This window comes from Lutra lutra, chromosome 1, assembly GCF_902655055.1.
Source record: "Lutra lutra chromosome 1, mLutLut1.2, whole genome shotgun sequence".
NCBI classification, from domain to species: Eukaryota; Metazoa; Chordata; class Mammalia; order Carnivora; family Mustelidae; genus Lutra; species Lutra lutra.
The window spans coordinates 155,291,864-155,316,508 of NC_062278.1; the positions used below are offsets into that span (position 1 = coordinate 155,291,864).

Genomic DNA, 24,645 nt, shown 5'->3' on the forward strand with positions numbered 1-24,645 from the left:
TATTCCCTTTTTTTTTTTAAAGATTTTATTTTATTTTTTTTAAAGATTTTATTTATTTATTTGACAGACAGAGGTCACAAGTAGGCAGAGAGGCAGGCAGAGAGAGAGGAAGGGAAGCAGGCTCCCTGCTGAGCAGAGAGCCCGACACAGGGCCCGATCCCAGGACCCTGGGATCATGACCTGAGCCGAAGGCAGAGGCTTTAACCCACTGAGCCACCCAGGCACCCCAAAAGATTTTATTTTTTTATTTGATAGGCAGAGATACAAGTGGGCAGAGAGGCAAGCAGAGAGAGAGAAGGGGAAGCACACTCCCTGCTGAGCAGAGAGCCCAATGTGGGGCTCGATCCCAGGACCCTGAAACCATGACCTGAGCTGAAGGCAAAAGCTTAATCCACTGAGTTACCCAGGCGCCCCCCAAGTCAATATTTCTTTCAAGTTCTATGATGACAATCCTTTCCAGGATTAGATTTTTTTCACTTTGAACTGCTAAGTATGTTTCACACAAAAGGAACATCAGTCAAACTTTTAATTAATCAAACAATTTTATCTAAGCCAACTGAAATTCTGTGCTATTATTTACAATCTGCTCTGAGAAGAAAAAGTGAATCATAATTTAAACTCACTTAAGGTGAATGAGATCATTAGCCATCCAGGTGCCTCAGAGTCCACTTTTACAACCTGCTTATCCTGAGAGCAAAATCACTCAGATACAATCCTGTCAGTGCCTGAGCTCTGAATTACAAGAATCCACAAGCAGTCCCGTCCCAGAAGGACCCTAGTGTGGAGAAAGTATTATGATCAAGATTACTTACATGGGAGGTGGAAGAATACAGAGGAGCCTAGACTCTCACATGTAATCCCACCATTTCAATAGCAAAGTCAAATAGCGACAAGCTCAGCCCTGCTCTCAATTTTCCAAAATGGACTCACAAGGCCTTGAATGTGGCCTCTTTCCCCTATCCAACTGCATAAGCAGAATCAAACAGAAACAACAGTACAAGGAGTTTTGTGCCCCATGCTATGAAATTTCCCTGGCCATATCTTCTCTCCCCCTTTTGAGATTTTAGTTTCCCCATTTGTACAATGATTTTCAGCTGTCCTAGATAATTTGTAGATCAATACACATTTTTTTAGCTTATGTGCATTTTTCCCCCATTTGTGTGAAAAATTAAGTTAGTAGTGACTCCCTGACCCACTCCTCACACTCCCCACCAGCAAGCACTGAAGTAAAGAATCCTTACACCGCCACAGACAATTTACTCTTTATTGATTAAAAATGAAGGAAACATGCAGCAAAATACAAAGTCAAAAAAAGGGAGAAGGGAAGGTCAAATATTTTACATCTTCCATAATCTAGCATACGTCATAAGGAGGAACCTCCATTTATTGATACACCATTATTCTATCCTCAGATTATTAAATAGTATCAGCTGGCTCTAGGATTTGGTTCAAAACTTAAGCAAAAAACCCAAACAAATCCATTAGTCATTTCGAATAAGACCATACATTTCACAAACAGCATTGGCACATGTTACCTTGTGCTAAATTAGTCCCTACCCCCAGGGACCAAGGGATCCTAAAGACCTAGAGACAGAGGTATACCCTAGACCACTGCTCCTTGAAAGGAGCAAGGTCACTCACTAGGTCGCATGCTGTCCAACCTGGGAAGTTTCTGTTCATGTATTCTCTCAGCATCGCTGTGAAAGTCAGCAAAGGGAGTCCACCATACATCATGCAGAAGAAATAACACTGTCCTGGGTCTTGGTGTCTGGCTCCTAATTCCCAGCAGGGCAAAAAATGAACTGAAAAGAAAGAGAAAGCCCTAGCCCACTTCTATTGGCATGCTTGTCCCACTGCAGTTTAAAAGTCATGGCTGGCTGGGGAAACTGAACACGGCAACGGGCTGCTGCTCATCTCCTCCCTGGGCTCCAGACTACTTCCAAACAGAATGCTAGAACAGAGTGAGGCCACCACCCTCTGGATTTATCAGTAAGTAGATGATGATGGCTTGACTGAGACAAAAATACAGACTCAAAGGTAAGCCACTAGCCTTGTGCCAAAGGGACACTATCTCCTTTTCATATGTTATTCCCATCCCTCTAAAAAAAAAAAAAAAAAAGAAAAAAAAGAAAAAGAAAAGCTAAGTATTTTTCCAGCAAACTAATCAATCTTTCCCTCTCTAGGCTTGGCAGGCCTCCCACTTTTTACCAGTCCTGCTGGGACCCTGGACTTTGGTGTCTGATCCTCTCATCTACTTTCCTCCCAATGGCCACTCCAAACCCATCCCATCCTTCTCCCCAACATCCACTCCTTCCCCAGTATGCCTCTGCACCCAGGGCAGGGAAAGGAAGCCCATGACTAAAACAACAAGCTCAGAACCAAACAAGAGCTGCGACAACTCAGTTGTGGGGAAAGCTTCCAGAGATATTCCAAGAGACAACTAGGTGAAGCAATCTTGTTATTCACAGACCAACGGTACTGGAAAGGGCTTGCGTGATTCTGTAAGAGGCAGCTCTCCCCTTTCCATGGTGCCAAAGCCCATCTTCATGTGTCGTTTTAAGGCCAGATTGAGTGTCCCTTTCTTAGACAAAAACTGTTAGGGCTACTTGCAGTTAGACAGAGGTTGACTGTGAAACAGTAGGAAAGAAAATCGGCCCCACCGATTACTCACATATTGCATTATGAGTGCTCGTTTTTAAACCTAAAGAATAATTTATATTATTTCTATAGAAAATCAAATGAACACTGTCTACTCATAAATCCTAAAAGTCTCGGCACATGTGGTTTCACTTTCCATCCTGGGTCAGGTTCAGCGCACAGAAGTGTGGAGCCCCTCCAAAGGGTCAGTGCAGGAGAGGGCCGGAAGGCAGGCCTCGCTGGCCTGGTGAGTCTCCTTTATTGCTGTAGAAAGCTCAGCCTTGCGTTTCCTTATGACGTGGAGGCCAGGCAAATTTTCATGGGAGGATTGAGGAGCAGTTTTTCTTCAACTGAATTTTTTAAGATTTGAAAATAAATACTTCCACAATGATATGAGTTATGATTCTTCCTGTTCAAAACCACTGCTGGGGAAATTCACTTTTACAAGCCATTACTTGATGTTTTCGCTAAAAACAGTCCAAAGTTCCACTTTTTAGGATCTGATGGCTGAAGTTCGACTACAGTCAGATGTTTTGCACCAGCTGAAGTTAAGGCTAGCAACCCTTTCTGGAGGGAGTGATGAAGAGGGGTGCCTGAGAGCAGCTTTAGCAAAACGCTTAGAAACATGAACAAAACAATAACACAGTTTAGGCTGCCTCTTTCTGAGGCTGTGCTTTTTCCTAACAAAGGCTGCTAGAATTCACATCAGATTAAAAAAAAAAAATTACTAAATTAAATTCTCTGGGCTCCAGATAAACAATCAACTTTTAATTGCTACTTCAGTGGTGAAGATATATCCCAAGTTGCCCACATCCTGTCAGGTGTGGGAGAACAGGCAGGATGAAGAAGCCCAATATAGCTGCTACTTTCCACCCAGCGCCATCATTGGAGTAAGGCAAGATGAGCTGCCAGATCTCCCTCCTGAGCCTTGAGGCACAGTCCCCTTCTCAGCTGGAGAAAGGGGACATGTGCAGTAAGTTTACTAACGGAACTCTTTAAAGGGATGCTGGCCACTGGTGATCCAACTTTTCTTTCCCTGTGGGAAAAGGGGGGAATGATGGCAGGAAGAACATAAAGAAAGACCTCTAAAGCTCCTAGCCGGGAGGTTTGTTGCTGGGTTCTTTGGCAGTAGTGGGTTTAGGCCAACAGAAGCAACAGAGATACGCATGTGTGGAATCTCCTTAGGCCGCCTCTTTCAGGGCTGTGGTTTAGCTGATGCTGAGCTGGGCAAATCCTATTAGTTTACCATCATCAGGAATATCCGAGCCTTCGACACCAGATGCCTAAGAACCAAACAAAATGAGAAGCTGTGGTTATTTGTAAACAAAATTGCATGTAGCAATTAAAACTGATATAAGGACTGTAGGGAGGAAGACAGCAGGGTACAGGTCCCTGGGATACGAGGATGCAGATGAAGGTGTCTCTTCCAGAAAAGGTGGGGTCTGGGTACAAAGCTGGAATCAGATTGGAAACACCCTCTCTTAAGAGTCAAGGGCCTGGGGTAGGAGGCTTCCTGGAGGGAGAACAGAGGGAGGCCACTCAAAAGGAGACACTGGCCTAAGGCCTTAGGGAGGCTAAATGAACACAATCCACCATTTTTAATTCTCAGAGCTCAGGGAATATAGAAGCTGGTCTACAGAAGCTGCGGCTATGTAAGGACAGTTTAATAAAGAGGAAGAAATGAGTACCAGTTTGAAAGTGACAGATCGATTTGACTGAGGTTCTTCCACAATTTTCTGCAAATTCGCTGCCACTGTAATCATACAAACAGAAAGTAATAAGAAGCTAAGTAAATCCATTTCCTACCATATTTTAAAAACTTAAACGATAGCTCAGACTCTTCTATGTTCAACCAAAATGGAAGTGGAACGATAACTCACTCCCCCCAAAAAATTATCTTTTAAATTCAACTCTAAGTAGCACAAATAAATCTCGAATTATGATCAAAGTAACTTTCTTTAAGATGCTGTATTAACTGGGGCAAGACACACAGGTCAAAGAGGAAGGATTTGCCTACTCACAGGCCAGAAAGCTCTACCCTGAGAGCTGTTGAACTCTGGCCTGCAGCCTATTTCTAGTCTGGCTGTGGGCTAAGAATGGTTTAAAGACAGTGAATGGCCCACAAGCCTAAACTATTTACTAACTGGTCCTTTACAGAAAAACTTTGCTGACTGGCCCTAGACAATGGTCTTTTCCTTCAATAACATGTACACATGGGCCGACTGTACCTTTTCTTACTTTCTGCTTATTCTAGAAATAAGCCTCTAATGAGTTTTGCTTACTTCTTTCTTGCTGTTAAGGGCAGAGTTTCACGGTCCAAAATGAACTCGATATGGTTAAGTATACTTTAACTTGTGATTACATCATCAATTCTACTAGAGTCTCCCAGCTTTCACCTACTGTCACTGGAAGTCAGAAAGTGAACTCTGAAACGAGATTTTCTTTTTTTGTGAGGAACTATTACCAATACCTGTATTTCAGCAATGCCAAGACCATTCCAAGACCCGTGAGATCCACTAAATGGAATCAAAGCCTCTTTTCTAGGTCCTAAATACAAAGACAGAGACACCAGGGCGCAGGGCAGAGCACAAAGTAGTTACCTATTACTAAATCCCTTCCATCGACAAGGCCAGCAGAAATGAGTTCCTGAGATACACCCTCCGCTGTATCTGCAAGGAAAAAAAAGAAGGTGCTCCATTTCTTGTGCATGCACGTTACTGCGAACTCCTAGAGCAGATGTTGGCACTGGCAAGCCCAAGCTAGCTGCTAAATTCACAGAACCAAAGAGGGGGGCGGGTCTTCCACACAAAGGTTTCTCCTACCACTGGGCTTACCTCAAGTGGGAGATTCTCTTAGGTCTAGCTAGAGCACAGAATCTCTAACAACCAGATGGCCAGTATCAACTCACTATAAAGATAACTTGCAACTGACAGTGATGCTACAGAGGAAAAGTCCCATTCTGAGGGTAGCCCTGGTCCCAAGCCCCACCAGCTCTGAGATGTGATGATGTGTGTGCAACATCTTCAGGGCTAGTATAATGGAATGATTTCTTTTCAAGCACATCTTGAAAGAACAAATTGTAATCTCTTCTCTTCAGAGATCACATCCCAAGTTTTTTGCTAGCATCATTTTCTTTTTTATTCTGGTGGGCTTTTCTTCATATCTAGTGATTTTACATCATATAATCTGATCAATGGTTGTAAAAGAAACGAAAAGACAGGGACTCAGCAACCCTAACTGATCTCCTCTCCAACTGAGTCAGTGCTGCTGCTTCCTGAGGACTGAACACTGAGCCCGAAAGAACAGGAGGACCTCTGGGGAGTGGGTGGGCAGACATTTGTGCTGATGACCAGCGACTTGAATTAGTTCCTTGAAATGGGACTCTTCCTGTTTTTTTTTTTTTTTTTTAATTTTTAAAAGATTTTATTTATTCATTTGATAGAGACACAGTGAGAGAGGGAACACAACAGGGGGAGTGGGAGAGAGAGAAGCAGGCTTCCAACTCAGCCTGATGTGGGGCTCAATCCCAGGACCCTAGGATCATGACCTGAGCTGAAGGCAGATGCTTAGCAACTGAGCCACCCAGGTGTCCCCTCTTCCTGGTTTTAAACAGTGAAATGGATACACCTCTGAACACCTGGCTTCCGTCCTCTTTCATACTTAGTTGCTGATGATACCGAGACAGCATGAAGAATGAGCACTGCACACAGGATGAATGTGCTGGCTGCTGGCCACCTCCCCAGTCTGACCGCTTGAGTAACAAAGGCAAGAAAGAAACAAGTCTCATCCCAGGGAGAAGTTCATGGCCAGAAACTATGCCTGACAGGACTCCACTTCAGCCTGGGAAGAGAGGAGGCTAGAAGCCTTGTTTCTTCTTTACTGTCATGGAGAAGTACAACCATGTTCAATACTGAGAGCGAGAACTCTGCACCCTGACAAGTGTGGATATGAATTCTAGAGGCACCTCTTCCGGCTGTGTGAAGGACAAGTTACCTCCCCTCACTCTAAGCCTTGTTTCATCATCTACGCAAGGGGGACAATAATCTTCCTTAGGGGAATTCTGAGAATTTAACAGTAGAAAGCTTAGCACAATGCCTGGCCTACTATGGTAGGCCGTGAATTAGAGCTACACTCATTACTGTTTGTATCATACTAGGTTTTATAAGTGAGGTTAGTAGTAAATAGAGTTTTTATTTTATTCATATGCCACCCAAACCCTTTAAACCAGGAACATTTTCATCATCTTTTAAAAGTAAAATATATCTAAAGGACAAAAACATCACAACACATTTCATTAAATAAATTAGATGTTATTTTGTTTTCAATGTTTTTGATGGCTTACCTCTCCCAGGAGTAAACTCGAATCGAATATCATTTAGTTCTTTTTTTGAATTCCTACAAAAGAAAAGGGAATGCGTAAAATAAATTTCTGGATTTATGCATACTGACTCTGCCAACATATAACAGGAAAGCTGTGCCTCAAGAAAAACCATTCTATTTCCATAGATCCTACGACCTATCCTAATGAGCTCACACTGCAGGGCTCAGAGCAAACTACTCAGAGTGACCATCTAACTATCCTACAATCCTTTTAATTTATGTCCTCCAGTAGTCAATATAAAAACCTCATGCTAACACTACACTTATTGTGAGGAACACTGAGTAATGCACAGAACTGATGAATCATTATATTATACACCCGAACTAATACAGCACTATACTTTAAATGGGGAAAAAAACTACCTAAGCACAAAGTAAGAAAAAAACAAAAACAAAAAGCCCTCAGGCTTTTGAGGAGATTCTTTTTATTTTTTTCTTAAAGATTTTATTTATTTATTTGACAGGCAGAGGTTACAAGTAGGCAGAGAGGCAAGCAGAGAGAGAGAGATGGGGAAGCAGGCTCCCCTCTGAGCAGAGAGCCGATGTGGGGCTTGATCCCAGGACCCTGAGATCATGACCTGAGCCAAAGGCACTGAGCCACCCAGGCACCCATTGAGGAGATTCTTAGATGCCTACTTCCATCCTTAGTCCCATTGAGATATCATATAAACTAAGAGGAAAATGTATGTGCACAGGAAAGTATAATTAAAATGATACAGGATGAAAAGATTAGTATCCAAAATAATACAAAGGACTTATACAACTCAACACCAAAAAACCCCAAAGAATCCAATTTAAAAATGGGCAGAAGACATAAACAGACATTATTCCAAAGAAGACATCCAGATGGCCAACAGACACATGAATAAATGCTAAATATCACTAATCATCAGGGAAATGTAAGTCAAAATCACAATGAGATATCACCTTCCTCTTGTCAGAATGGTTAGAATCAACAACACAAGAAACAACATGTGTTGGAGAGGATGTGGAGAAATAGAACTCTTGTGCACTGTTGGTGGGAATGCAAACTGGTGTAACCTCCATGGAAAACAGCGTGGAAATTCCTCAAAAAGTTAAAAATAGATTAACCACATGATCCAATAATTACACTACTGGTATTTACCCAAAGAACAGAAACACACTGATTGAAAGGAATACATGCACCCCTATGTTTACTGTTGCATTATTTACAATAGCCAAGATATGGAAGCAACCCAAGTGTCCATCGATTGATGAATGGATAAGATATGTGTATATACAATGGAATATTACTCAGCCATAAAAAAGAGTGAACTCTTGCCATCTGCAACAACATGAAGAGAGCTACAGAGTATAATGCTAAGGGAACTCAGTCAGTCAGAGATGGACAAAAACCATATGATTTCACTCCTATGTGGAATTTAAGAAACAAAACAAATGAACAAAGGAAAAAAGTCAAACCAAAAAACAGACTCTTAACTATACAAACTAATGGTTCCCTGAGGGGAGGGGGGAAGGTGGACAGAGAAATAGGAGATGGTGATAAGAGCACACTTATCTTGATGAGCACTGAGTACTATATACAGAATTATTGAATCACTATATTATATACCTGAAACTAACACCAAATGTTAACTGGAATTAAATTATTTTAATACTGGAATTTAAAAATTTTTTTAAAATATGCGGCAGCATTAAAAAAAAAAAAATAGAGGATACCCTTTTCCTCCTCACTCCCACCCCAGGCTCCCCTAGAAGAGTGCCTTGCCCACTACAGGTACTCAGTCTTGGCAGCCTCACAAAATGAAATACATGATGCTCCCCCAAATTCCACAGGAGTTCGGACAATGAGGGGGAAGGAAAAGATGAGAAAAGGAGTTGGACCCATACTGGCAGCAGAGTTAATACATGGCTCCAGAGGTTTAAATGTGTGCCTGGTGAGGGACAGTTACTGTAATCACTCAGCAAACCATATACTGAGATTAACCAGGCTCCCTGGAGGTTCTGGTTAAAGGTGGGTATTTAGAATACTATACGGAAAGGCAGACATGCTTGATCACTAAGGACCCAAATCCACTTTATCTAAACAATGCAGAGGGCTAGGTCTACCTGATGGATACTTGAAAATATTCCTGAAGTTGTGTTTAGAATGTAGTTACCCGTCTCTAACACAATCTATCCCCAAATGATTTTCCCCTTCATACTGCCTTCTCTTTGTACCTGTATACAGATTTATACTTCTGCATGTATACCACCCAAAGTGTCTTTAACCTGTGCTAAGTACATAATACAAATCAGCTTCCAACCTAGATCTGACTAACAAGTGAGGCATTTTATTCACTCTTATTTTTATTTTTTTTTAAGATTTTTTTTTTTTTAAATTTATTTGACAGACAGATCACAAGTAGGCAGAGAGGCAGGCAGAGAGAGACAGGAGGAGGCAGGCTCCCTGCAGAGCAGAGAGCCCGATGCGGAACTCGATCCCAGGACCCTGAGATCATGACCTGAGCCGAAGGCAGAGGCTTTAACCACTGAGCCACCCAGGTGCCCCTTATTCACCCTTTACTTGGTATCCTGCCACAATAACCAACAGTGTGATATACAGTCTTCTTGATACATAATTGGTCAATCCATTCTTTCTGAAAGCTGAATAAAAAGATTGAACATTCAGCATCATTTTAGTGATTTAGCTGGCATGCTAAGCACAAATCCTTCAGAGACAGCAAGACACTAAACCGGACTAAATATGTTTACCATCTCTTCTAGTGGTTTCACCTCAGAGTCTTCATCAGTGAGAGAGAGAACATAGTTTCTTCTTCCATAAACAAGTCTGGAACACAGCCCACTAAAAAACCACTCTCTCAAAAAGCTAGTTGTATCACTTAAAAGTAAGTATCTTCTCTAACTTCCTGAAGCACAGGTCAAATATAATTTTTGTACTAGTAGCTGCTACAAGATTTTTAAAAAAAAGTTTTTAAAAGAGACAAGTGGTATTCTTTTTGCACAATCAGAATTGGACAAGATTATTAAGACACTTTAATGAGTCCAAAACTATCTGTGATGAGACTATGTATATTGACTAGGCTTTTGTAAAGGAAAGGTAAACCAATCTGCTTTCTTCACACTGATGGCACAGTTTCATTGCTCCGGGTGGTAGAATCAAAACATTCTCAAAAAAGATCTCCCTGCTTCTATCTCTGATTACGGTCATACTGAGAAGAAGATTAGGAATTCGTATGTGGGAAGAGGAATGAGTCCATGGTAATTCAAGGAAACCCTTTTAAAAAATGTTAGTAGTTACGAAGGTCTGAGTTGTCTCAGGTGATACTTTTAATTTCACAAACAGAACGAGACCCAATTAGAACAATACAACAGCCACTGCTAGTCTAACAAGAAAGCTCTGCAATCCTAACCCAACTACCTCCAAGAGGAGAGGGTCAGAATGAACAGACTGCCACCTATGGCACTTCTGTGAGCAACCTGTCAGAGCCTGGCTATAAGCCCCACCAAGAACCACCGATTCAGAACACCTGCTGTAAAACAAAAAGACCAAATATATTCTCAGAGGGTTTTCCTTTCATTTTTTAAGAACAAGGCCTTAATATGATCTATCACAATCAGAAAGCACTCCACTCTTGGGTCAGTTGATTGCAGAGTCCATGATATATGGTCAAAATTACAAGCCTAATCTTCAGATAAGCCAACCAGTGCTGTTCCCCTAAAAACTATACCTCAGTTACAGACCATACTCAATTACAGAACCTAAACTAGCTGTACTGAAAAAAACGACTAGTGGAAAAACAGCTAAGAGAATGTGTTAACATCCAGGTCCTTGCAAGGTTGCTATTATTTTTTTTTTTAAAGATTTTATTTATTTATTTATTTGGGAGGAGCAGAAGAAGAGAGAATGTTAGACAGTGAGTGTGGAGCCCAATATAGGGCTTGACCTCACAATCCTGAGATGAAACCAAGAATCGGAAGCTCAACCAACTACACCACCCAGGGGCCCTGTAGCTCTTACTTCTGAGGGAAACAATACCCCTGCGATGCCCAGCACTTGATACTGGGGGGCACACAATCTTACCCAGTTACTCTCAGGCACGGACTATTAGAAAAAAAGAGTCCCTTTCAAAGAGAAAATAGCACATTTAGAGTGTGCAGAAAACAAACAGAAGATGTTTACTTACCTTAATCTGAGTACTAGGCTGATTGGGATCTTGGTTTCTTGTGAGCCTGCTCCTGAAGGCAGAGCCTAAAACACATTGAAAGGTATGAAGTCAGTGTCTGGACTACTAAGCATGAAGGTGACTAATGGTCATAAGCAGAGGAAATGTCCACATGGCAGCAATTTCCTTCACTCTCGGTGAGGCCAGACCCAGACCAGTGGCTGGGACATTCCCTACTGTGGCAGGACGTGTACTCTGAGGCAGCAACAAGAGCTGAATGTCAACCTGAGGCAAACACAATTAAAAAGAGAATTCTCAAACCCACATGAAATTCCATACACAACCACATTTATATTTTGTTTACTCAGATCCCTCTTTCCCTCCACAAGGGCGAAAGACACTAAAACTGGGGTTCTTTCCTTTAAATCTGCCAGTGTATCATGTGGCAATATACAAGGTAGGATCTAAATCGTCTGCCCCTTAGGAATCCACCCAGCCTGAGATTCCAGATCTTTTAATGGGTAAATTAATCCTCTCTGCATTGTAAGCTATCCCCTGTGTGCTATTTAAGTAGTTTATAAAGTAAATCCAATCTTTCCATCAGTTTTCCTAAGACAACTGTATCTTTTTAGATATGAAGGAAAGAAATGGAAAGCTTGGGTCTGATGAAAAGACTACATGAAGCCAGCACCATGACTAACTGGAAGCTCTCAGAGCAGTGGCCTGCAAAGGCAGATCACCACCGCAATGCAAACGGAAAAAATCAGAGAACTTCCATCTTTACTTCTTTCTTTTTCTTTTTCTTTCCTTTCCCTTCCTTTACTTTCCTTCCTTCCTTTCTTTCTCTTTTTTCCCCCCAAGATTTATTGATTTATTTATTTGAGAGACAAAGATCACAAGTAGGTAGAGAGGCAGGCAGAGAGAGAGGAGGAAGCAGGCTCCCCGCTGAGCAGGGAGCCCGATGCGGGGCTTGATCCCAGGACCCTGGGATCATGACCTGAGCTGAAGGCAGAGGCTTTAACCCACTGAGCCACCCAGGTGCCCCCATCTTTATGTTTTTCAATCTAAAATGTTAGAACAAAAGAAATGAAGATTCTAATATTTAATAAATAAACAGACTCTGGAAACCTCACATCATGTGTTATGCACAGTATTTGAAGTTTCCTGAGGGAAGACAAGGAGCAATTCACAGACAAGGAGGTCACTGCCCTCCTTCCCTTGACTGCTTTCAGTGTATGAGGAGTTAATGATGTCTGTGCGTGACTGATGATGGGCCTTCACAGATTATATTACATAACTATAATAAAACCAACTCCCCAAATTCCTGATATTTGGAATGTTTCCATTGTTAACTTATTTTACTGCTTAAAAGCCTGTATGATCCTTGAAAAGTTCTCTTACCTGCATACACTGAAAACTGTGAAAACAGAATTTCTAACTTGTTTTAAAAACTACCACAACATCAACCTTATTACATAAGGCACTGCTCCACATCAATTTCTGCTTTCTTCCTCTACCCAGAAGACCGGCCACTGAAGTGCACTCCTGCTTTACCTGAGCTGTTTTTGCTGGCTCTGCTGGGGGTGGGGGAGAGACTTGAGTTGGCTGTGCAGGCATGTGCCCAGCTGGGTGAGGTAGATGAGCAGTAATCTGTTCTGGAACTTGGAGTAAAGTACCCATGGGATCAGTTGTTGGAAACAGCTGTAACAGAAACATACACACAGTGCTGCTTAGTTGAGTGGAAAAGGAGGCAGGTCTACTGATGGGCAAGCAGAGCCTCCCAGGGTGACATTTTCAAAGTAGTTTTTGTGTAGTTTACTGCCACATCCCTACCTCTCTTGAATACATCTATTTCAAATTGAAGTCAAATATTTCTACTAGGCTTTATTGTTTATAACAACTTTTTTGAGGTGTAATTCATATCCCACTAAATTCGCCCACTTTAAGTATACAACTGGATGATTTCTAGATGATGTTCTAGCAAACATCACTACAATCTAGTTTTAGAACATTTTCATCAACTCAGAAAGTTCTCTTGTGCCCATTTACATTTAATTCCTGCTCCCACACCCAGCCCTAGGTGACCACTGACCTACTTTCGGTCCCCATCAGTTTGCCTTTTCCGGATCCTTCATATAAATAAAATGCATGCACTCTGTTGTCTGCCTTATTTCACTTAGCACAATGTTCTGAGGTTTAGCCATATTATAGCCCTTAGTTTGCTTTTATTCCTTCAGAATAAAATTTCATTGCATCCTATTTATTTTTAACTACATCTATTCTATTTCCTTTGCCCAATAAAACAGCACCTCTAAGACACAGATTTAAGTAGTAAATCTTCTTCTACAGGAGCTACATTTTTCTAGGTCTGAAAACCTTCCACTACTTAAAAAGAAAGACAAGTAATCAGTGATTCATTAACGAATCTGAAATGCTTTTCAAGACAGATATAAAGCTTTATAACCAACACAGACATTATATATATATACATATAGATATATAATTTTGCATGTTTGAAATATTTTATAAATTTTAATTATGTAATGTGGGGACAAAAGACTAATGTTGAGTTGAAAATAAAATTAAACTATTCAAAATTATAAGTTGGTGAAAAAAATACTAGAGTTGGCTACAATTTAGAATTGAAAGAGAAAAAACTGAAAGGGCAACAAAAAAGGTCTAGTAGCTGATATTATATAAACAAAGTTAAGACACAAAGTAGTATAATTTTGTGATCCTTTAGCTTCATAGAGAGGAAATTAAAAGTAACTCTGGTTCTGGATTTTGACAGAAAAACAGAACATTAAGATTACTTTTGAAAATGTTAACATTAAGTATTAGCATTATTTCAAAAGGAGCCTTCAAATTGCACACATGAGTTTACCTATAATAAGAACAGAAATGTTAGATAAAATCAAGAAATGAACTGATATGGACAAACTGGAACCTTGTGCACTGCAGTGGGTGTGGAGAATAATGCAGCCACTATGGAAAATGGTAAGGTGATTCCTCAAAAAAAATTAAAAATAGAATGATCCCATTCTGGATACAGACCTCCACGAATTGAAAGCAGGAACTAAAACAAATATTTATTATGTAGCCATGTTCACAGTGGAATTATTCACAATAGTCCAGAGGTGAAAGCAACCCAGTGTCCGTCCAGTCAAAAGAGAAACAAATGTGGTAGATATATCCAATGGAATATTATTCAGCCTCAAAAAGGGAGGAAAGAAGGAAATTCTGACACATATTACATGAGTGAACCTAGAGGGCATTATGCTGGGTAAGATGAGCTGGTCACAAAGGACAAATACTCTGTGAGTCCACTTACATGAGGTATACAGAAAGCAGTAGAATTCAGACATAGTAGAGTGGTGGCTGCCAGGGGTAGGGGGTGGGAAACATGGGATGATTGTTCTTCTGGAGATTGACAGTGGATAGCTGCGCAACAGTGTGAATGTACTAAACGCTACTGAACTATACCCTTAAACATGGTGAAGATGTTAACTTTTACGCTACGTGTACTTCACCAGGGATTTCAAACCCAATGACAAAATAAGGAGTGCAGGAGTATGAGTATGAGCACCTGAGAGTGCACGTGGGGGTGTTACTGAGGCAAAGGAAAAAGGCTAAGATCATAGAACAACTCCGGATCAACTATAAAATACCCTCTCCATCAACAGTGGAGAAACTAAGAATTAGTCAAGATAAGTAAGAGTAAAAAATAATCTTAAATTCTCAGATTACAAGAAGAAAAGTTATTTCTTGCACACACTTCATCTCGATCTCTGGCCAGCAGAGGCTAAATTTGGTACTATCCTCATTTGGGGATACAGGCTGTGGTGGCAGGAGCCAGAGAACCCAGGGAACAACAGAAGGGCTCTTCTTCCTGCTGGCATTTCCCTGCCCAAAGCCACTGCTATGAGCATGAGTAACTTCAAGGGGTAGGGAGATGCAATTCCACCATGTAGCAAGAAGAAGAGCCAGAAATCCTAGTGAACTGCAGTTCTGCTATAAGTTGTCAATACCAGCCTATAAATATGCTACAGTACAGTATTTTAGTCTTAAACAATACTATGTGCACAAATCCTGTACTTAACGGTGTGCAAAAATCGTATGCCATCCACAAAAATCAAGTAGAAAAATAGGTACTTTTAAGCAACGGGGCAAAATCAAACTGATTTAAGGGGGCAAGACGTGTATCATTAAACCAAATACTGAGCTTGCAATGCAGGCTGCCAGAAGGAAGAATGTATCACAGAATGTATCTCCAGAAATAACTGTTATCTTCAAGAAATGAGCATAAGGCAGGCCAGCCTAATAGGACTCTTTTTAGTAGGATTCCTATCACCAAAAGGCAAGAACTAAAGACAACAGAATCTACATGACAAAAGACAATGGGAGGGGGACCGGACAAAAAGGAAAAGTAGCATATGGACAGATTAATGCAATAAGACGACTTTCCACATCAAGCTACCCAAGCCAGAAAAGTAATTCATAAAATCAGGCAAGCAAGGAAAGAACAACTTTCTGAGCCTTTAGGTCAACTTTTAAATGAGTGCAACAGCACCAACTTACTGGAGAAGTCCTTTTAAACTCAGAATCAATACCTCCGGTGAAATCTGATTGCTATAAATTCTCATTCTCACTTAGGCCCATATAAAAAGATGTGCTTAACATTAAAACCAAACCAAAACAAAATGACTGGTTTTTTAATGATTCAAAAACCACAACTACTTACCTCAGAATTTGATAATGGTTCTTTCACTCGGGGAGACTAAAAGAAATACAAAAAAGGCTTATTAACTCAAAACTTAGGTTACTTGTAGTCAGTTCCAAACTGCACAGAATGTTGAAACGCAAATAAACTCCATTTCATTCTGATCCATAAGTTAAGTCACTCGTAACTCTAGTGAGTTTTCTGGAAAAAGAAAATATCATGATACTATTGTATTCTTTGTCCAGGTAGCCTTTAATACATCAATGTCTTACAGTATTTTAAAAGTTCACAACTTGAGGTTTGTTTTTTTTTAATTTATTTGACACACAGAGAGAGATCAAAATTAGGCAGAGAGCCAGGCAGAGAAAGAGGGGGAAGTAGGCTGCCTGCCGAGCAGAGAGCCCGATGTGGGGCTCCATCCCAGGACCCTCAGATCATGACCTGAGCTGAAGGCAGAGGCTTAACCCACTGAGCCACCCAGGAGCCCCACAACTTGAGGTTTATAACCAAACATAATGGGACTGAGTTCTCAGGCAATAGGAGGTCACATTCTTCAAAGTACAATTCTTTCTACTAATCATGAACATACTATTTTTTAAATTTAAATTCAACTAGAAACAAAAAGTACATAATTCGTTTCAGATGTAGAGTTCAATAATTCATCAGTTGTGTTTAACACCCAGTGTTATCATGAACATATTATATATATAATATCCCAGACCAAATGTAAGCCTTTAAGCTAATTATCCGACACATCTTCAAAGCAGAGTAATTCAGGTTATGGGCTTTAATGAAGAAAACTCTTGAGTCAAAACTGAAAAACCAGTTGTAATTTGCCATATGAACATCTAAGCTAAATTTATTTAGTAAATCGTAACATCAGTGATTCTGGATACACGCAATTGGAGAATACAAAAACAAAACAAAACAGAACAAAACAAAACACCCTTACCCTATATCTAAACAAATACCAATTTATGGTCAATGCTACCAAGCATCAATTTAGACTACCTAAAAGGTCAGATTATTCACCTTAGGTTTTTTTTTTTTTTTTTTTTAAAGATTTTATTTATTTATTTGACAGAGAGAGATCACAAGCAGGCAGAGAGGCAGGCAGAGAGAGAGGAGGAAGCAGGCTCCCCGCTGAGCAGAGAGCCCGATGCGGGGCTCGATCCCAGGACCCTGAGATCATGACCTGAGCCGAAGGCAGCGGCTTAACCCACTGAGCCACCCAGGCGCCCCTCACCTTAGGTTTTTGTGAATTTTCATCACCACTTTATTAAGGAGAATCAAGGTTCAGGTGATAACTAACATATCACAGCAACTATACTGGCCAAACCAAACCTTTAAAAAAAAACTTAGTATTTGGAAATAATTTCAAACTTACAGAAAAGTTGTTAGAATGAGAATCATTAACCTTTCTTCCTTATCTGCTTTCCTATTTAAGATGTTCACTTTCTCTCTTTTTAAATAGATATACAATATATATTTAACCGGTCATGTTGTTCCTGTACCATTTGAGAGTAAGTTGCATATGTCCTAGCTGCTTACCACTGAACAGTCACTGTGTATTTCATAAGACAGGGATATCCTCTTATGTAAATTCACACTACTAAAGTTATCAACTTCAGCAAATTTCACAATAATGTCAATTTTAATCCATTTTAATCACCTTTTAGTCAAAGCTTTTCCAAGTTCTCCAGTATGTAGTAATTATATTCCCCTTCCAACTAATAGCAATTTTGAAGAGACACTTCAAGACCCTGTAAATATCCTGCTCATCAAAAATTTCCCCTATATTTAGCAACTGCTGATGATTCTTGTCTGACCTAATCTTTATTGACTGCTTTAATCATGGCTATAAAGTGATGATATTCCCCTCCAATACTCTTCCACATTTACCAGTCAGCACTGGCAATTTACTATAATGAAAAATTAGCAACCCCCCCGGCCCCCACTTATTTATCCATCTATTCATTATTGGCATGGATTCATGGATTCCAATTTTTAAAATGATTTACAATTAATTTATTACTACACTTAATGATTTTGATAGTTAAATTCTAATTTGGTGAGTGGGAACTAATTCAACCTGGTGCACCTGTTATCAAATTATGACTTTCTTTTTAAATAAAAAAACCTTTCTTTTTCACAAAAGAAGATATTCCAGATTCATCTTCTATTTTCCCCATGTAAGCCTCAGAATCATCCATTTCTCCAAGGAGCCTTCATTCTTTTAGTAGAGAATGACATTAAAGACCAAGATCTGGGCATAAAGTGAGCTCACTGTTACTGCTTTCCTGACTCTCTGCATACCTGATAATCTTTGATTAGATGCCAGATGCTGTGAATATTACTTTGTTGCAAGCTGATAATTTTGTATTGCTATAAATCTTCTCAAGCTTTGTTCTGAAATACAGTAAAGTTACTTGGAAATGGCTTAAGCCTTTTGGATCTTGCTTTTGTGATTTGTTAGTTGGATCTGCAGCAGGGCTCAGTATAGGGCCATATACTCCCCAATACTTAGATAAGACCTTTCTGAGAACTCTACCCAATGCCTTGTGAATTACAGGCTTCTCCACTCTGACTGGTGGGAAGAGGCACTGTTCTTGGCTCTCTGTGAGCACTGGGCACGGTCACCCAGTCTCAGGTGGTTTTCTCAGATGTATTTCTTAAAGAGTATTCTGCTGTACACTCAAAAAGGAAGCTCTGTAGATTTCTAAACTTCTCTCTCTGTATAGCTCTCTCCTCCCTGGTACTCTACCTTATCGATTTCATCTGCCTTGGTCTCCCTGGACCCTTAGCCTATTTCCTCAACTCAGGAAGCTGAGTTAAAGAAGCTATAATGAAGGGAATAATCAATCAAACAAAACTGCTCCACAACTGACATAAGTGTTAGAATGAGCAGAAAAGGACACTAACATAGCTATTTTAACTATACTATAGTTACTACATCTCACATTATCTTCAAAAAGTAAGACATGAAGGTATAAAAATGAACAGACACAAAATCAAACTTAAAATATTTAATGTCTGTGATATAAAATAGATTGAATGGGATTAGCAGCATTAGGCACCACAGAAGAAAAGATGAATGAACTTGAAAGCCAGAAATAGAAACTGTGCAAAATGGGACTGAGTAGAAAGAGAATTTTTAAAAAATGAAAAGAAAATCATTGAGCTGGCAATTTTAAAGCAGCTTAATATACAAGTTACTGGAGTCTCCAAAGTGCATGAAGGGCAGAAGAAAGTATCTGAAAATATAATGGCTAAAAAATTCCCAAACTTATAGAAACCAATAAACCCACAGATGCAAGCTCAATAAACCCCAAGCACAAGAAACATGTAAATAAACCAACCAAACAACCAAACCAGGCATCAAATTGCTCAACTCTATTCAAAAAGAAAAAAATCTTAAAAGTAGCCAGGATACAGATACATACAACTTATAAAAGAACAAGGCAAGGATACCAGCGGATTTCTCAAAAGAAACAAGAATATGGTGAAACGTCTTTAAAGTACTGAAAGAAAGAGCTTATCAATCTAAAAGTTTATACTTAGCAAACGTATCTTTTCAAAACAAAAGTGAAACAGAGACATTTTCAGACAAAAACCTGAAAGAAATCAACACCAGCAGATCCATATCACAAAAAATGTTAAGGAAAGTTCTTCAGAATAAAGAAAATGATATAAACATGGAAATCTGGATCTACACAAGAGTCTATAATGAACATGTGCAGAATTTTGTCAAAGTTTTTTCAGAACATGTGAAAATAAGAGTATGATTTGTCTTCTCGGTAGGCCTATTAGATTTTGTCAAAGTTTTTTCATCTATCTTTAGGCCTATTAATATGGTAAGAATTCCTAATATTGAACAATCCTTGCAGACTACCCCACTTGATAATAGTGTGCATTTTCAATGTAATTCAATTCAAACAAGACTTTCCTTTTACAAAAGAATTCATGTCCTCAAAAATAGTTACAGATTATGAGAAATACAGAAAATTACTCATTTTGAGAACAAATTCTATAATTTTCTAAGCTATTTACATACCAGTGTATTAGGTTATAAAGCTCAATATTTCAGAACTACAAAAATTTATTTTCGTTTATTTTTAAAGATTATTTATTTATTTATTTGAGTGACAGAGAGATAGCAAGAAAAAGCACAAATGGGGAGGAAAGGGAGAAGCAGGCTTCCTGTGAGCTGGGAGCCCAATGCAGGGCTCAATCCCAGGCCCCTGGGATTATGACCTGAGCCGAAGGCAGAAGCTTAATGGACTGAGCCATCTAGGCGCCCCCCAAACTACAAAATTTTAAATAAATTTCTCTTGCAGATGGCTAGGGGATAATAATCAAACATTATAATTTATCTTTCCAAATAAAATCTGTTGGTCAGAGGAAAAATTCCTATGAAAATCTCTTTCAAAGTAAGCTAAAACTTCAAGATTCATGTACCTCTGGCTTCCTTCGATCACTTCAATGTAATAGTATAAAACAACATCGATTTAAGGAGGAATCATATAAAAAGGAAGGAGAAAAGAAACCTGTCCCACATTTTAATAAACTCATAATCTATATAAACAAATGTTTATACACACACACACACATATTTAAAGACCTTTCCAAGGTTAGAATGTAATAAATTTTTGCCAGTTCTCATTGGCAAGGTCTCTACGAAGTAAAGCTTTACTTCTAGCTCTGCAAAAAGACTTCATCTGACAAGATCAACAAATATTCAGTGCTGATCAGCAAAGTCATGAGTGCTAAGGCAGAGGAGATCTTACAGGCAGGAAGAGATATACCATCTACCCACCACTAATACCACAGAAAGGTTTTAGGCAGTCAAGGTTGTGATGAACCTCAAACATTAATATTTCCCATATATATTTCTATTCCTGGGAATGAGTCCTAACAATCAACTTGAGGCATTAAACTTAGGAAAGAGTGATGGGAAAAAAACCAAAATAAGAGCTTTGTCTTCACTGCTTCAAGCAAACACATACACAGACACACACAACCATCCAGGATATAGCAACTAAAGAAAGGTATACTATTCAGTGATCGCTTCTTCCGCAATGTTTAATCAGTCATCAGACCTATCCAGTGTACTCTCATCTCAGACTCAGTTTACATCTCTAGATTTTGGCCATTTTTATATACCGTAAATATCATATTCAAACAGATGTGTCAGTCCACTCTTCCATGTAGGATTAAATGGGCTCCTACGGTTAATAACTTCCTCAAGGAAATTCTGTCATTAACACTTGTATTTTCTATGTTTTAGATGGTTAAGCTGAACAGAACCAGAGAATATCATATCTCAGAGGCTTCAAACAAAAAGATAGAGCTCTATCTTAAGCATAGAATTTAACAAGACTTACCCTGAGTTGTGAAATTGCTGCTTTCCCTTCCTCACTTTCTTCATCAAATTCGTCATCACTCCACTCCCAGCCGCCATCTTCTGTCTTATGAAGGCGGCCACTGGAACCTGGTACTCTCCGAACCTGTACATGAGGAAGAGAGATGTGGATTATGGTAGTGTTTGATATTTACTATATATACTGTATGTGTCTTGCACCCCTCCCTTGCTCTCTGTGCTCCACTATCTACCTGTCTTTACTCCAACCACTGACTTTCCCTATACATCTATACTCTTGGGCCCAAGCACCAAATCCTTCCTATGTGAAGTCACAAACCAAATTTTATTAATGGTTTCATGTTGAGAGATTTGAAAAATTTTTCTTCAGCCCCCAAAATAAATACACCCAAGACAGAGAAGATTCTGGTTTTTTCAAAATTTTAAATTTAAAAATCACAATTAAACCTGCAGTTCCAAGAGCACTGTTATCTGTGCAAGTTTTGTTAAGAAAAACAGCAATCTTCTTTTATCCTCTTACTCACAGGGAACCACTTTCAACTCATTCTAGCATATTCTTTTTAAATTCATATTCCTCTAAGTAATGAGACAGTTAAGCCTTATTGTATATTACAATTACTTTTCTCTCTCCTGTACCTTTTTATTTCCCTTGGAATTAATAATATTTGCTTATTTTCATGTACTTATCATATTTAGCCCCAAACGGTCTCTCAGTTGTGTAACTCTCCTCTCACCACATTCATATACATTAGGTACTTCTCAGAATCACCTTCTAGAGGAAGATGCTACCCCAGCCTCCTGATCTGCTCCAGCCTAGACTGGTTTCTCAGATCTCTCTCTATCACCTGCCACATGACTTCCTCTTTCTCAGTTTAAGTACTTTCTCCATTATTAGCATGGCACACTAATTAAAAGCCATGCATTTCTCAACTTTGATTCCATCCCCAGAACGTAGTTTACCTGGTTTAGGAAAAAAAAAAAAAAAGTCTGGGTTAGTAGAAATCATTTTCTTTCATAACGTTATATGTAACTGCTTCGCTATGACCTGGCTTATAGGGGAGCGACTGATGTCATTATGATATCCAACACCGTCCATGATCTTTCCCCCTTCTCTGGAAACTAGAGAATCCTCTTTTTGCCTCTAGTATTCCAGCAATGTGTCTTAGAGCTGGTCTATTTCCATTCATTCTGCTACATACTTGTGCTTTTTTAATCTGGAAATTTGTGACTATCAATTTGGAAATTTCTCTTGAATTATTTTTTCAGTGATTCTCTTTCTTCTATTTTCCTCCATTCTGCTTTTCTGGAACTTATTTACTCAAAATTGAACCTTCTCAAATGATCCTCTAACGCTTTTGTCTTTTTTCTTCTGTTATTTATCTCTTGGCGTTTGGGGCTCTATTTTCTGGGAAATTTTCTTAGCTTTACCATACAATCATATTAACTATTTTCATTTCTTCTATAATGTTTTCCACTTCTAAGAGCTTTTTGTTCATGGTGGTGTCAGTGTCCAGATGCTCCTTTTTAAAGTACCAGCTCTGTTAAGATAAAATTCATATACCATATAATTGACCCATTTAAGGTTCAATTATTTTTAGTATATTCCAAGTTGTGTAACCATCTCCATAATTAAATCTAGATCACTTTCTTCACTCCTCCACATGGCAAAAACAAAACCCTAGACCCATTAGAAGTTACTGCCCATTTTCTGTATAATCCCAGTCCTGGGTAACCTTGAATCTACTTTCTGTCTCTACACATTTGCTTATTCTGGACATTTCACATAAACAGAATCATATAATATGTGGTCTTTTGTAAGTAGCTCCCACGATTAGCATAATGTTTTAAAGGTTTATCCATGCTATGACATGCGTCAGTACTTCATTTCTTTTTATTGCTTAATAATATTCTATCATATATTAGTACTTCATTTTTTTTTAAGATTTTATTTATTTATTTGACAAAGATCACAAGTAGGCAGAGAGGCAGGCAGAGAGAGAGGAGGAAGCAGGTTCCCTGCTGAGCAGAGAGCCAGATGCGGGGCTCGATCCCAGGACCCTGGAATCATGACCTGAGCCGAAGGCAGAGGCTTTAACCCACTGAGCCACCCAGGTGCCCCCAGTACTTCATTTTTAATTGCTGAATAATATTCTATATTATGGACACATGACATTTTATATATCCATTCATCTACAGATGGATAATCAGGCTATTTCCACTTTTTAGTTATTATGAATAATGCTGCTGGGAATATTCATGTACATAGCTTTGTGTGTACATGTGCTCAATTCTCCCAAGTAGGCCTAGGATGGAATTGCTGGGTCATATGGCAGCTTTGTTTAGTGTTTTTAGAAACTGCCAGACTACTTTCTGAAGTGACTGCACCATTTCACATTTTCATCTTTAGTGTGTGAAGGTTCCAATTTCCTTACATCTTTATCACAGTTGCTACTGTCTGTCTTTTTTTATTACAGTCATCCTAATGGGTCTTCATTGTTTTCTGTGTAGTGTGAGGAAAGGGCTGAACTTCACAACTTACTCTGGTAGCTACAGACAATGATTTAACCGAGTCTAGAATTAATTAATCAATTGTGTAACATACCTTTTCGTTCTAGTAGACAGCACACTTAGACATACTGTAGGCTAATATTTATTGAATGAATATATCAAAGAATACTAACAAAAGGGTTGGAAAAAATGAGTAACACTTAAAAAAAGCATTTTTAACATATACATAACATAACAAAGCATTTTTTAACATATACTTTCAAAATGCAGAAGTAAATTTAATCAATTTCCTAGGAAACCAGAGTAAAATCTCCATTTACCTTCTTAGCTCTTTCAGAAATAGTTGGTGCTCTCTGCAGTATTTTTTCTTGAAGAAATTCTTTATTCTGGAGAGGAAAAGTAAGTTTTCTTCTTACAAGTTTTTATTGAACCAAAGAAGCTGACACAAATATTCACTACAATTAAAATGTGATATAGTAACTGTTTTATAAAGAAGTTTGAGGAAAGTTTCCATTCTTTTTTCTTTAATTCTAAAGCTCCTTTAGAAAAGGAGTTTCACAAATCGAGTTTCACAGATTGAGACAAAGCTTTAGTGTACTGTATGAGCCATTATATATGAGATGTTTGCTTTACCATATCTCCTTCAGGATCATGGTCCCACATTTTCAACTACAGTAACATCCCACTTATCTATTCCTCTTTGGGAAATGAGATGTTAACTAACTCAGTAGCAAACTCTGAAATGAGAGTTGAGTATTTTTCATAGATTATATTACTACTGGCAAAATTTAGTATCAACTATTCCTGTTAAAATTTAACCTGATGTTCAAATTAATTTATATGAAAAATACATTTACTAATTCTAAAGCATG

General features: G+C 39.0%; 1 protein-coding gene across 2 annotated transcripts in view; it reads right to left on the reverse strand.

The window, feature by feature from the left end:
- Nucleotides 1–1,250: 1,250 nt before the first annotated feature.
- The window catches only part of OXSR1 (oxidative stress responsive kinase 1), a 104,832-nt gene continuing 81,437 nt past the window's right edge, over nt 1,251–24,645 (reverse strand). For both annotated transcript variants that reach the window (XM_047740475.1, XM_047740481.1), the window contains 9 exons: nt 24,094–24,159; nt 21,270–21,392; nt 15,907–15,942; nt 12,720–12,866; nt 11,187–11,251; nt 6,980–7,032; nt 5,238–5,306; nt 4,326–4,390; nt 1,251–3,920 (listed from right to left, as the gene is read on the reverse strand). In XM_047740475.1, the coding sequence (XP_047596431.1) occupies nt 3,846–3,920; nt 4,326–4,390; nt 5,238–5,306; nt 6,980–7,032; nt 11,187–11,251; nt 12,720–12,866; nt 15,907–15,942; nt 21,270–21,392; nt 24,094–24,159 (699 nt within the window). In that variant the 3' untranslated portion in view covers nt 1,251–3,845. The remainder of the gene's footprint in view (nt 3,921–4,325; nt 4,391–5,237; nt 5,307–6,979; nt 7,033–11,186; nt 11,252–12,719; nt 12,867–15,906; nt 15,943–21,269; nt 21,393–24,093; nt 24,160–24,645) is intronic.